Source organism: Dryas octopetala, chromosome 8 (assembly GCF_963921425.1).
Source record: "Dryas octopetala chromosome 8, drDryOcto1.1, whole genome shotgun sequence".
Lineage (NCBI taxonomy): Eukaryota > Viridiplantae > Streptophyta > Magnoliopsida > Rosales > Rosaceae > Dryas > Dryas octopetala.
In genome coordinates, this window is record NC_141373.1 from 2,585,947 (window position 1) to 2,600,558 (window position 14,612).

Here is a 14,612-nt window from a genome sequence, read left to right on the forward strand (position 1 = left end):
CTTGGCTATTGAATACGAGGAAGAATATGTCGAAACTTGCAGAGACTTGTAGTTCCCATTGCATTCAGTAATCTTTTATGCAGAGGATTACTTCTTTTTAACATGCAGAAATTCAATTTAGAAGCATTAGAAAACACAACTTTACTATAAGTTGGTTTAATAATATGGATCGTATGCTATACCAACAGATTTAATAGTTCACAAATCTAAAACGGTCATATCCCAAGAATTAAAAAGTGACTACATGATACAGATTCACATGAACAAAGTATATATGGCCTGAAATTTCATGCTACATAGTACATGGAATTGGGTAATTTGAATGTCCTTTTTGCACTGGGGAGTCCCTCAAAACTGCTCCACTGATCTCCAGTGATGCCCCATATGCGGTAACCTTCATCAATCAATTGATTCCTTGCCTCAGACTTGTATTTTTGCACTTCCATGAATTCATCTTCAAGACCCCTGCAATGTGTGTTATTGGGATATGAAATCAAATCTCTTATGAAGTCAGTCACTTTATCTATTTTACTATTTACCCCCCCCTTTTTTTTTCTTTTGGCATCAATTCTCTTTAACCATTGACAAAACCAGATAGAAGAATCAAATGGCAGGTTGGGTCAAGTAGTTCGCATTTGGGTACTGATAAGACTGAAAGAGAAACAAAAGGCAGCAACTTTGAGATTTAAAAAAAAAAAAAAAATTACAGAGCACCAACATATGGATAATAGAATAGATACTTTAGATTTGTACTAGAGCTGATGCTGAACCATGCAATCTTAGAGCTGATGGAGAGTGGGTTACAGGTGTTACAATCTTATTGGGTTGGCACCAAGTCAGCAATCTGACCTGGCATCACAGGGAAAGGAGAAAAAACCAAGGAAAAAGGGCTGGTACTTAAATCTCTCATGAATTCAGCCAATTTAATGGGCTAGTACTTTTAATGCTGTAATCCTAAATCATGCTGGTAAAGATTCCAATTATCGCTTAATTATACAAAAATAATTATCATAAAGAGGGATTTGAAACCTTGATGAAAGCCCATACCTTAATACAAGACTAGTCCATCCATGGTATCCAACCTTGATGAGGTTATCTACACTTGAGGATCTAAGGTATTCCCTTCTTGAAGAGATTAAGAAGATCTTTAGTCCTCTGTTTTTGATATCATGGAAGAGCTTCAGTGTGTGCTTAAGAGATGGTGCCTTACTCTCACTCATCCATGCCTCCAGAGAAGTTGCATTCAGCTTCTCTCCCCTAGTTTGAGTTTCCAAACACAAAATATATTACTCCAGTCATTTAACCCCAAAAGAACTTATTACTAGAATAACATTTTCCTGTGACATCACATGTTTTGAATCTCAATCACACACTCCACAGATTCAAACAATTTACCTAATCAATAGTTCATATTCAAAATATGATAAAATAACATGTCAGATTGTTTGTCAAAAGAGAATTTCTCCGTCTAATTATTCCAAATACTTCATGTAAAAGAGGTATAATGTTGAAGTAACTAGGCGTACCTTGTAATCCAAAACTTCACTTACCCAAAACCATGTTTCTTGTAGAATGGAATGGTGGAGAGAAGTGTATCATCAACATCAAAAATCCATGCATCTTTACCATCACCCTCCAATGCACAACAGCTGCTTAAATAGAGAGTGACCTCCTCCAAAGCCCTCTCTGAGTCAGCCTTGTACTGTGATGATGTCATGTATTTCTTTATGTACTGCACACATTCTTGGGGTACCACATCAAACCCTCTAATGTTGTTTACCTCAACATTGATCCTCCAACTCTCACAGTACTTCTTCAAGCTATCTCCCACCACCCCATTATAATTCCTCTTCTTTTGGTTCAAAATGTTCCAATCTGATGCAACCACTAAGCCCATGAAGAGGTTTAAGAAAATCAGGGATCCTATGAGTTTTCCCATTTGAATTTCCTGAGAAGAAAGAGGTGGAGAGGGAGAAAAAATGGGTGAGTTTAGATCTAGTTAGCAGGTAAATCAAAAAGTGCACTTAAAGGGTGGCATGGGGTGTGACCGTGTGGGCCTGTGGGGCATGTTTTGATAGTATTTTCATGGCCTTTTACTAGAACCCACATGGTGTAATCAATTAAGTTGGATGGATAAGAAATTGATTGTGGATTAATGAATGTGTGATGGACAAGTGGACAAAAGGCGAAATAAAAAGCCAAATTTATGTTTCACTACTCATGAAACTTGTTTCCTATGGGCTATATCTGTCTAGAAATTTGTGCTCAATGTGCATGCATGCAACACTATATATGCAGATGCATCAATATGGAACCCATCAAATGGATGCTTAATTAATTACACCATGGTCATCCATGCACATCATACCATATGTAAATCGAAGACAAGCATCCAATGGCTGAAAAAGAAATATATTATATTATATTTATTTAAGTTCCTCAAGTTAAAGGTCCATATATCTATCCGTATTTGTACAAATTTTTGGATTCAAAAAGTATGCATGCATAAATTTGTTTAACTGATCAAAAAATTTTATGACTTGTTCAAAGTTTATGTTGGGTTCAGATCGATAGGGTTGATCCGACTGGTCCAATTTGTTTGTCCATTGTCAATGGTTGTTAATGGTTGCAATCTTGGAATACAAAAAAGGAGCATATATGGCAATGAATAGTGGAGGACCCCAAAACCAACCAATGTGCAGGCAAGATTCATCTTTGTGGAATTTACTTTATCTTTTTGACAAGATTAAAAATAGAATAATCTTTGCTCCACAGCCTCCACTCCCAAAAAGAAAAAGGAAACAGAGGAAATAGAGATTTTTGTAATATCCCAACTTCCAAGTTCCAAGGTCTGTTTCACACTTTCACCCAACATCTCATCAACCAAAATGAGAATTTGATGAAAAGGGCCATGTATAAATTTAGGCCATTTAAAAAAAATATTTCACATTGCAGAGAATAGAAATGGTTTGAGATTTGACTATTTGAGAATGAAACAAAACTTGTCATGCTACTATTAGCAACAACCCTCATAGTAATCTTGAGTGAATCGAAAATATCTATACATCTTGAAGGAAAACCTTGTCCCTCTGCCTTAAATGGTCACCGGAAAGTATGAGGTGAGAGATGGTCATTGGAACCGCTGTCAAAGTTGAGAGAATAGCTGTGAAGATCATAGCTGTACTGGATGTAGTTCCTTTGCTCTCGATCCCAAAGCTTGTTTCCATTGTGACTTCAACTTCCAAATCAACTGCCGCAAAAGATATGATCCGCGACAACAACCCATTACTGATGCACTTCTTTGAAACCTTACAAGTGTGACTGCAGACCTGGTGCTAATTGCAATTCTCTTCCCCAACTTCATACACTGGACTTTCCAGAAACTAGAGATGCTTGAAACCTTCATTCCTTTAGCTGTGAGTTGTTTTATAGAGAAGCAAAAAAGCACCAAGAATAATATGGTGTACAAGAAAACAAGCAGATGATGAAGCTTTAAGTGTCAAAATCCCACTACTGAGCATCATCTGTAAGATGTCACATTCTCATTGGTGGAAGTTGATAAACATTACAATCAATAGTCTATTTCAGTGTGCTTTGATACCATTCCTGGGTCATATGGTCACAGTTTGGATAAAAGGATTGAAGACTTGCCTCTAGTGATGTAATGTCAGTAAAGATGACAAAACACTTTTTAAATGTGATCGGCTTCTAAAAAGTTGCTTGTGTGTATCGATTGTATTTGCTACCTCTATCGGTGATGCTCTAAGTAGAATGAGGTCACTCCTGAGTCAAAAGTTCACACCGTCCATACCTACACAAATAATAGTAACTTGATTAATCACATGTTTCTGACCTTTATACAGCTTTTTTATCACATAACTGATCACACTTTACACAGAAAAGGCCCACAAAGATCATGAGAAATTTTATGTCGTGTACATCTTTGATACTGATATAAATAGTAAAAATAAAATTAATCAAAACTGTGCCAACAAAGAAAATCTCTAAGCAAAGTATAAATGAAGAATAATTAGATCGAAGAGATAATTTTACACAAAACACTAGAAATGAAATCACAAATGAAGTGATAACCAGATCCAACATCAAATATGCAATCCATCAAAGAGAAAAACAGCTACAAAATAAAAGCATTATACTCCATCGTGCAAAACAATTTCTATATGCCAAAAGATAGAACTTTTTTTTGGAGTATATGCCAAATTATAGAATTTTAGTAGAGACATTATCCATCACAAAGCCGACAACAAATATCAAAAGCCAATTGGCCATTCCATAACCAGTAAAAAACAGCCTCGGATTCTAACCCAAAATTGAACAAAATTATCAAAAGGGTATATTGAATATTAGAATTCTTACCCAAAATTTGATATACAGTTTCACAACCAAAAAGGAAAACAGGAACCCGAAAGGCTTAGAATCGAATCGAAACGAAACCAAGAATTTCGCCGCAGGAGGACGGAGGATAAGTCTAAAATAACAAGCGGGTGTTTTTGAACTTCATCCCCGACTCAGATTTTAATGAATTTTAATATCCATAAAATCTATCAAAATCTATCAAAATCTAAAGAAAATAATTCAAATTCTCATAGAATCTGTTATGTGTAAAAAATTCATTAAATCTCATCTAAATCCATCCAAATCCATTACTTAATGAAATCCATCAATTTTTTAGGACACCTGAATTTTTAAGGAATTCATTAACATTTGAGTTTGGGACATCTAAATATTTCTGGAATCTATTAAAAGAGTAGTACTTGGGTCACCTAGGGGTGTCACTTGGTCACCTCCAGCCTTCAAAACTACTTGTTAGGCAATACAGGCTCATGATCAGAACCGTTCATTTTTTAAACCACCTATTAAAGATCATATCTGCAAAAAATTAACTCAATCGGAAATCATTTGATTATATAATTGTTATTGAATAAATGGACAGTTTGTATTTAAATAGTGGTTTCTTGATCAAATCGTCCATTTATTCAATAACAGTTATATAACAAAATAATTTCTGATTTTATTACTTTTTTTTTTTAAAGATAATTTTTAATAAGTAATTTAAAAAATGAACGATTTTGATCCTAAGTCTGCATTGCCGAACAAGTAGTTTTGGGGGGTGTGATGATTCAAGTACTACCCCCATTAAAATTCTAATTGAGAACACCTAGATTTGGTTGGACTTTTAAAATTCATTAAAATTTGAGTTGAAAACACCCCCTAATACGTTGTGTAGCAATCAAATAAAAACTTAATATAATATGTATTGCATCGTCCTCCGTTTTTGTATTGTTGCTGCTTGACCCAAAGAAATAACACACCAAATACCTAACCATCCCCATCCAGGCCAAAAGAAGGAAAAAATCAAGACTTGGGTCTTTTGTGAGTAAAATTTTATATTTTTACATAGATATTCTAACATACTTTTATTGACTGAAGCTTTTATGTCCACCATATCTTGTTCGTTGTCTAAGTTGTTGTTTGAAATATTTATGTTCGATTGTTTGGTTGCTTCTAACTAGTAAGGATCGTTGTTTAGTGTAGGCTTCAATTGTAGAGCAGTTAATTAAGTATGGTTTCTACATCTTTTTTAGCATAGAACTAATAAAAATCGTCACTTTCTTGTGATTATCAGACAATAAACCTCAAAAATAATTACATAGGATTGTGGGTCTTTTCAAGTAATAGGATGGAACAGTAACTTTGCATAGTTTCAACATTCATCACACTTGATCTTTGTATGTATGGTTGACATGTAATTGTAGAGGGCTTTGTCCTCTTTCCATAAGGTCAAGAATCACTAAAAACAAACACTTAAGAATTGAGTTGTGGAAGAATTCAAAGTAGGAGTCCTGAAACTGAAAATATCTAGCAAAGATAATAATGCTTAATTTGTGTGGGGTTTAGAGGTTGAAGAAATGATGCTGTGCTGTTTTTCCATGTTTCATCCTCTCGTAGGTTAAACTGAAATTTGTCTTTTTTTTCGACACCCTCTTTGAGGAATTATGATATCTTACATGGACTTATGCTTGTAAAGTGTAAACAATGTTACATGGGTCATGGGTCTAGTCGGTGTGTGGAATGGGAACGATCACAAGGTACGTTAGGGTAGTTGGTACGGTGTTTTGGGTTGTGGTTTGTTTTTGAAACTTAAGCTACATAAAAGACCATTTATTATTATATATTTTACATCTACATAAGCTAATATTTATATTTCTTGTTTGTGTATTTATCACCACAAAATCATATAATACATTGTATATAAATGTATGATATTATATTGTATACATCTTATTTCTTTTCAATTAGTAATGGGTAATTTGGATAGTCTGGATCTGTGGATTTTTCATTTTTTTACTGAAATCCTTTTGCGTTATTGTTGGGGATTTTATCTGTTGGACGTGATCTTTTCTTAAATTTAGTTATTTAATTTCATTAATTTAGGGACATTGTTAGAGATTTTTAAGTTAATTTGAGTTTTGAATATGGTTTGGATGACTTTCACGTTCTCTCTTTTTGTAAAGGTTTTTCTCCACTTCTTCCTCTTGGCTGTGTGGTTCTCTCTCTTGGTTCCGCTCCATTTTGTTCAACTCAGGATGCAACTAGCGTATGAGACTCCGAGGACTTGGAGGTGTAGTACTTGTCATACAGTTAAGGTTTGTGGAAAGATATTTTACTCCCCAAAGTTGGCTCAACAAAAATAAACAATTTTTTTTTTTAAAATTTTGTTTCATTGAAGTTGGAACTTTGATTTGCCTACATGCAGGAAGAAGTGGAATATGTGAACTTTAGTGATGGCCGAAAACTTTGCTTAGATTGTTATTCTATTGCTATCATTGATCCAGAGCAGTGCAAACCACTTATTGAAAAAGTATATGAATTATGTAATGTTTTAAATTTCATGGTGGATGAAGACATTCCTATCTTATTTGTTGACAAAAATGAGATGAACAGATTGAATGCTAATTGTTCTACAAAAGTAAGTAGCTACAAACTTCAAATTAATGTATTAATGAAAATATTAAGCTAATTGATTCGCCATGCCATTTTTGATATGGTTTCATTTTATTAAAAAGTTCATTAACTGCATTTTTTTTTCCCAATTTATTGTAAGGGTTCGATTGCTGGTTCTACCGTGCTAAATGCATGTCCTATTGAGAGGGTAAGTGTTTTGTTAGTAATTAATTATTTCTTTTTTTTACTAAAGTATCTAGCCCTATATTTAAATTAATGACAATTAGGGATTTTGTGCGTTAAAATTTCTTATATGTAGTTCTATTTGTGCTATAAAACCTTTCTTCTCTGGTTTGTAACAGATTGAAAAATGTACAAAAAAATGGAGAAAATATTGAGGTGGAGATATCAACTTGCCAAGGAAAACCTATACAAATTTTGCTTTTGTTTGGACTACCGGAGTATATATTTGACCTTAGATCTTCTTTTATCAAATTTCTGCATCATTCCTCATTGCATTAAATTCCCTGATTCATTTGCATATATAGTTTATTAAGTTCTTTGTTTATTTGCATATAGATGTGTGACTTTGTTGCCAGATCTTTTCCTTTTAGATAATCCTTTAACGGTCGTCTCTGCAAAAAAAAATCAACAAAATTGAAAATAATAATAAGACGGATTTGGTAAACTCAGAGTCTGTTTATTTGATAACAGTTACATAACCAAATAATTTCTGATTTGATTGGATTTTTGCAGAGATGATCATTAAAGTGTGATTTAAAAAATGAACGGTTTAGATCATTAAACTACATTGTAGAATGAGAACAATAAGAGACGGAGAGGAAGGTAGCTAGCATTCCCCCTTTCACACTAATCTGAGCAGCAAAGCCCTCAAATTAGGAGGAGAGAGAGAGAGAGAGATGCTGCAGAGGGGCTGGGATATATATAATCCATGTCTAAGGATTAAAATTTATTTGTGAATTGGGAATCTCTTTATTTTTTACTTTGTCTTATTACTTCATATTAACCTCGAATAATCCACCCAAAGAAATGTGAATTAGACCTAAGATGATTCCAAATGGAAAAACTTCAATCGTTTCAATTTGTTTGAAAGGGGAAAATAGCGATGGTTCCAAACCTAAATAAATATCTGATGCTCTTCTTTATAGCCAAGGGTTTTAGAACTTTTAGTTCACAGTGAGGTTTTAGTTTATATATTTGTATTTTTTTTTTCAACTTTTAACATTTTTGCTTCATTTGGTTTTAGTTATTTTTGTTATATTATTTTTATAAATTTGGAAAGGGGATTTGGAACTTGGGGTGTTTTCTAATAAAGTGAAGAAAAATACCAATAAACAAATAGCTACTTGGTGTATTAATTATTTAGTTTGTTAGGTATATGAAAGTTCACAAGGTTAAACATGCATGTATTTTCACCCTTACAAAAAATCCACATATAGACTCATTAGAATTTTTATTTCTTCAATTTAACAACTATACTGTATTATTTTATTTGTTAGACTCTAAAGTTTTATCTGCTTCCATACAGTGTGTTGATGGGTGGAACCTTGGCTCATGAGGTGATGCATGCATGGTTTAACGGAATTAAAGGTTTGAATATAAATAGATCGGATTGACTTAAAATTCATGTTTGAATCCAAATCCATTTATAATCCAACTATCCGATTCGGAGCATATATCGAATGTAACTGGATCATCTAATGGATTATGGTATTTGGATTGTAATCGGATTATTGAATTGAAATCGGTCCATTTATATGTTTACTAGCTAGGCTCCATAATATTCTCTCTCTCTCTCTCTCTCTCTCTCTCTCTCTCTCTCTCTCTCTCTCTCTCTCTCATATGTTTAAATTTCTTTATTTTTTACTTACTGATTGGTGTTTTTTGTGTGCCTATTATATAGGTTGTCAAATATTGGAAAGAAGGGTTGAAGAAGGTATTTGCGAAGTAATGAAATACGTATGGATGAAATCGTTTTGTTCTAGTATTGATGTTGACTTAAGAATCAGGCCGAATTTAGAAAATACTTGAATGACTATTACATAGGATTGATAGAGAATAGAGAAGATGAAATTTATGGCCAAGGATTCAGAGAGGCCATGCAGGCTGTTAAGAATTTTGGCCTCGTTTATACAGTGTACCATATCATTGCGGAAGGAAATCTCCCTTGCATTGAATCTGAATCTGAAGCGGAATCTGAAGCTGAATCTGAATCTGAATCTCAAGCAGAATCTGAAATGGAAGCTGAATCTGAAACTGAAGTGGAATTGAAAACAAGCAGATGAAGGTTTTTAAGTGTCAAATTCCCACTAGAGAGCATCATCGGTAAGAGATGGTCATTTGTGCAGGCAATGACTCATCTTTGTGGAATTTGCTTTATCTTTTTGACTAGTTTGAAAATAGAATAATCTTTGCTCCACTCCCATAAAGAAAAAGGAAACACAGAAAATAGAGATTTTTCTAATATCCCAACTTCCAGGATCTGTTTCACCCAACATCTCATCAACCGAAATGAGAATTTGATGAAAAGGGCCATGTTTAAATTTTGGCCATCTAAAAAAAATGTCACAGTGCAGAGAATAGAAATAGTTTGAGACTTGAGAATGAAACAAAATTTGTCATGCAACTATTAGCAACAACCCTCATAGTAAATCTAAATTTGCATGACTATACAGACTTGAGTGAATCGAAATATTTATACATCTTGAAGGAAAACCTTGTCCCTCTGCCTTAAATGGTCTCTGTGAAAATCACTCTTTTGAGGAGACATAGCGTCACCGGAAACTATGAGGTGAGAGATGGTCATTGGAACCGCTGTCGAAGTTGAGAGAATAGCTGTGAAGATCATAGCTGTACTGGATGTAGTTCCTTTGCCCTCCCAAAGCTTGTTTCCATTGAGACTTCAACTTCCAAATCAACTGCCGCAAAAGATATGATCTGCGCCAACAACCCAATGATGCACTTCTTTGACAGCTTACAAATGTGACTGCAGACCTGGTGCTTGCAATTCTCTTCCCCAACTTCATAAACTGGAATTTCCAGAAACTAGAGATGCTTGAAACCTTCATTGTTAGCTCCTTGTCCACCTTTAGCTGTGAGTTGTTTTATAGAGAAGCAAAAAAGCACCAAGAATAATATGGTGTACAAGAAAACAAGCAGATGATGAAGTTTTAAGTGTCAAATTCCCACTACTGAGCATCATCTGTAAGATGTCACATTCTCATTGGTGGAAGTTGATAAACATTACAATCAACAGTCTATTTCAGTGTGCTTTGATACCATTCCTGGGGCTGGGTCATATGGGTCACAGTTTGGATAAAAGGATTGAAGACTTGCCTCTAGTGATGTAATGTCAGTAAAGATGACAAAACACTTTTTAAATGTGATTGGCTTCTAAAAAGTTGCTTGTTTGCATCTGTTGTATATTGCTTCTGTTTCAATCAAAGACTTGGTGGTGAACTTTCCAGGAAGCATATAAGTAGAATGAGGTCCACTCCTGAGTCAAAAGTTCACACCGTCCAGACCTACACAAACAATGGTAACTTGATTAATCACATGTTTCTGACCTTTATACAGCTTTTTTATCACATAACCGATCACACTTTACACAGAAAAGGCCCACAAAGATCATGAGAAATTTTATGTCGTGTACATCTTTGATACTGATATAAGTAGTAAATATAAAATTAATCAAAAATGTGCCAACAAAGCAAATCTCTAAGCAAAGTATAAAGGAAGAATAATTAGGTCCAAGAGATAATTTTACACAAAACACTACAGCAGTTAGAATAGCCACCTAGTAAACCAGAGATTGATGAGAAGTGAAAACCACACAATCCTAGGAGGAAGAAAATGATGTTGGATCCATAAACTTTAGACCTTTCATATTCATGTACAAGACCCTTTGGAAAGAAAAAATATATATATTGAAATGATATCAACAGTTGGCCGCCATAAAACATACATTTTTGGAAACAAATGGAACAAACTTTAGTCAATTGTACCATAAATCTTACAAAACCATGGTCGAGACAATTAAACTAAAAATATTTCAGACACAAGTTTCCAAAACCATACATACTTACCTTCAAACTTAGCTTCTTTCAACAATTTATTAAATTTCAACCTATATATTCAGTTATATAAAGTCTAAACCTACATAGAGTAGATTTGTCTAATAGTCGAGCACCATCCACGGCTTCAGGCAATTAGACGAGAACCACAAACATGGAAAATGTAAAGGCACCAAATTCTCTCAGCAAGTGCACCTGCAAATAAGTCATGCAACGCATACAAGCATTATTTTTTAAATTTGGGGAGGGGGGAAGGGTGTTGGCTGTGGAATTAATTGAATATACTCACAGTCATTGTGCTCCTTCCTATCATGAGCACAGTCACAGCATCTACAAAACAAAATATATGTAAACACCTGACAACCATACATCTCGACAAGTATTTATAGTATCAATAGAAAAGGAATTACAATACCAAACCTCATTGTTGAAAAGTCTCCTCTGAATTGAATCTGAATTTCGCTCAGGTAAAGTCTAAACAAGGGTGACCTGCAACACCAATTATCACCTTCTTCAATTCAAAAACATATAAACTGAAAAAAACTGTTGACACATATACCTGTAGAGGGTGATTAAAAATCCCATCAAAACTAAACCAGTCTACTGTGTCATATGAGATATCACCATCAGCTATGCTTATAATAATTATATAGTTATTTGTTAAAGCTATTTCAATGTGATTATATTTTAAAATTGTACAAAAAAGAGCTTTATTTTAAGCAAATGTTAAGGGGGAAATAGAATCTTCAAAACCAAATGACTCAGTTCAGTTCCTATCCGAACAAGATGATTGATTCAAAGTCAAAGGCAAATCCAAACATTGTATACAATGATATAGGAATACCAGGATGGAATTGCAACGGCTCCAAGGGCTGGAGATATTTTCCACAACTGATGCAGTTGACTGCCCAGCAATCCACTCAGATACTCAAGAATGTCACTTTCCTAGTTCAACCGTAAAAGCCAATCTTGATTAGTAATCCAAGAAGATAAAAGTATGAACAAGCAAAGAAGAATGCAGAGACCCCAAAGCTGCAGAGTAGCAGACAGTCAAACACTTAGATAAAAAAGAAAGGACACAATATAAAATTAACAAAATATCATGTATTACAAATTTTGCATGTACAACACACAGACTCGCGCATATGCATATACTTGCAAGCATTAAATAATGACCTTTGTACTCATTGCTTCCTGTTTAGATTTACGAGTTGTAGATCTTCCATAAAGTAGGTTGCACACTTCATGATATAGCTCCGAAATAGTAAGGTTATCATAAGAAACTGACACCAAATGTTCAATTAGAGAAGTCCATCTGTTTGTAATGCACCCTAGCAACAAGAGCTCCTGAAAAGAATTACACTAGTTAATAGAAAATAATTGCTGGAGAGCATCAAGTGTTCAAGAAATTCATAAAACTAAAAAGGAAAAAAGTAAAATTCATTCTAATTTATTTAAATAAATGAACTGACTTACAACTTTTTCACACAGACCATCATCACTACCTCCTGCTGAAAGATTCAAATTCAACCGTTCAAAAATTTGTACCCACTGAATCTTAGGGGCAGAAAATATCATGCTGGCACCTGAGACCAATTGAACAGTTCTCTTATCAAGAAAATAAGAGAGATTCTTTGATTTCCAGCGGTTCCATGTCAGAGAACCAACCAACCACTCTACAGTCCTGAATAAGTAGTCACAAGATATTCAGTTCAGGCCATAGCAGTGTGATCTTGAAAACATGCAACAGTAACATTTTGATTTGTCATAAATTTTTCTAGGTACCTACGAAAACACTCGTGACTCAACTAACTGCATCGCAGAAGAGGAGTTGATTGCGAGACATACCATCTTCTATCAGCAAGAGACTAGACACATACAGACTTGTTTTTTTTTTATTGGTAATCTAGACACATAGTCTACTACAACTACTCACACCAAATCTTGCACATAGGACACAATTCACTTTGCTCATACACATTACTCACTCTTCTAATACACAGAAGCTTGCACACACACACACACACACTTCCCACTTACGCTGGAGAATTTTCATGCTTTAGTTGTTCTTTAAATAAGTTATCATCAAACTCGCTCCAACTGCTACGTCTAACACTTTGAGAAAGAACATCTAAGCCTGTCTCAACCGTTGATATGAAAGAAACCGCAGACCACCTCTTAAAGAGCTCTTGAACCGTGTATTTTGTTAAACCATCACCAGAGCAATTTTCAATCTTCGTAGCTGGCGCAATGCCTGGGTGGAGTGATGTACTCTGCAGCTTCAACTTGCTGAAGTATACATTCAGAAAATCATGCTCAGTTTCTGATAGCTCCTGAAGATCCATCTCCACAGTTGCCATCAGCAAAGCTCTGAGGTGTGCATCTCTCACGGGTAAAGTATGAATGAGATGTTTCAAGACAAAACCCCGTGCCGCAGTAAGAGTAGCAGATGACAAATGTGCAAGGCCCTGCTTTACGAGATACAAGTAGATAACTAAGCTAAGCAGGCTGGACTTAAAACTTGGTCATAAGTAAACTAGTTAATAGATTAATTCAACAAACTCAAGGTGTCAAAAAAATGCTATCTATAAGACTATAACCTTGGGGAAAGAAGCAGCGGATGTCATTTCAGATAGAGCTGCATCAAGTTCCTTCACAGAGTCCTCATAATCATCTGAGCAACTCAAACTTTCAAGGACCTAAAAATAGCAAAAACAAACTCTCTATAAATGTACCCAACTAAGAGAGACAAGGAAAAGGTAGTGAATACTGACATTTTCGAAGAAGAACCCCCATTGGAAGGCCTTCTTGATGTTGTGGGAGTCCCAGTGGGCAAGGCGACCAGAAGATTGATACCCAGAAAGCAGAATCAGTATATCTACGAATCCTTTGATCAGATTCATCAGTTCTTCCAATGAAATGTCTGGGTGGTTCCAACCCATCGTCGTCTTCAAGCTCCACTCCCAGACTACTTGTTTCTTGCAATTGTAGAGACTGAAACGGAAGCCGAGCTGTGTTTGATGAATAGGTTGGATGTGGATTGTGAATTGGAGTAAATAATTTGAGAATTTATTAAAAGTCCTCAAAGCGGCGCTGTCGTGCTGACTTTCTGGTTTTCCCGCCCTCTCCAACCTTTTTTCTTTTTTAATAAAAGAATAATTTATGGTGCGTTTGGATGAAGTAGTTTGAAATTACTAAGGAATTCACAAATGACGGAATTTAAAACGATGTGATTTAAAATTCTAGAATATATAAATTCTCTTGTTTGGATAACATGTAAATATAATGGAGTTTAAAAACGAAATTTATGGTAGTTTTAATTTTTGATGCATCAATTCAAAAGAGTGATGGTGATGGTGGCAACAATAAAAATTATGTTTATGATGAGTTAACTATATTGGTAGGGGTGATGGCCCACAAGCGGTGGGAGAAATGGTGGTGGCTAAAATTGGGGTGTTGGCGGTGGCGGTGGTGGTGGTGGTGGTGTCGGCAATGGCGGTGATGGTGGTGGCGGCGATGATGGTGGCGGCGATGATGGTGATGGTGATGGTG

At 35.0% G+C, this 14,612-nt stretch overlaps 3 protein-coding genes across 3 annotated transcripts; 1 reads left to right on the forward strand and 2 right to left on the reverse strand.

Moving 5' to 3' along the window:
- Positions 1–219: 219 nt before the first annotated feature.
- Positions 220–1,939, reverse strand: LOC147275958 (acid phosphatase 1-like). Its single transcript, XM_086254787.1, has 3 exons — positions 1,551–1,939; positions 1,048–1,257; positions 220–465 (listed from the first exon to the last, which is right to left on the reverse strand). The coding sequence occupies exons 1-3, from the start codon at positions 1,937–1,939 to the stop codon at positions 288–290; spliced, it is 777 nt and encodes a 258-aa protein (XP_086110913.1). The 3' UTR covers positions 220–287.
- Positions 1,940–3,126: 1,187 nt separating this feature from the next.
- Positions 3,127–9,760, forward strand: LOC147275959 (protein DA1-like). The gene is made up of 7 exons (XM_086254039.1): positions 3,127–3,315; positions 6,779–6,991; positions 7,127–7,185; positions 7,329–7,427; positions 8,516–8,577; positions 8,891–8,946; positions 8,997–9,760. Exons 1-7 carry the CDS (start codon positions 3,127–3,129, stop codon positions 9,270–9,272), a joined length of 954 nt encoding a protein of 317 aa, XP_086110165.1. The 3' UTR covers positions 9,273–9,760.
- Positions 9,761–11,187: 1,427 nt separating this feature from the next.
- LOC147275960 (fanconi anemia group F protein (FANCF)) lies at positions 11,188–14,002 on the reverse strand. Its single transcript, XM_086255317.1, has 9 exons — positions 13,835–14,002; positions 13,661–13,759; positions 13,101–13,528; positions 12,537–12,744; positions 12,237–12,407; positions 11,905–12,005; positions 11,481–11,549; positions 11,350–11,390; positions 11,188–11,255 (listed from the first exon to the last, which is right to left on the reverse strand). The coding sequence occupies exons 1-9, from the start codon at positions 14,000–14,002 to the stop codon at positions 11,188–11,190; spliced, it is 1,353 nt and encodes a 450-aa protein (XP_086111443.1).
- Positions 14,003–14,612: the final 610 nt, after the last annotated feature.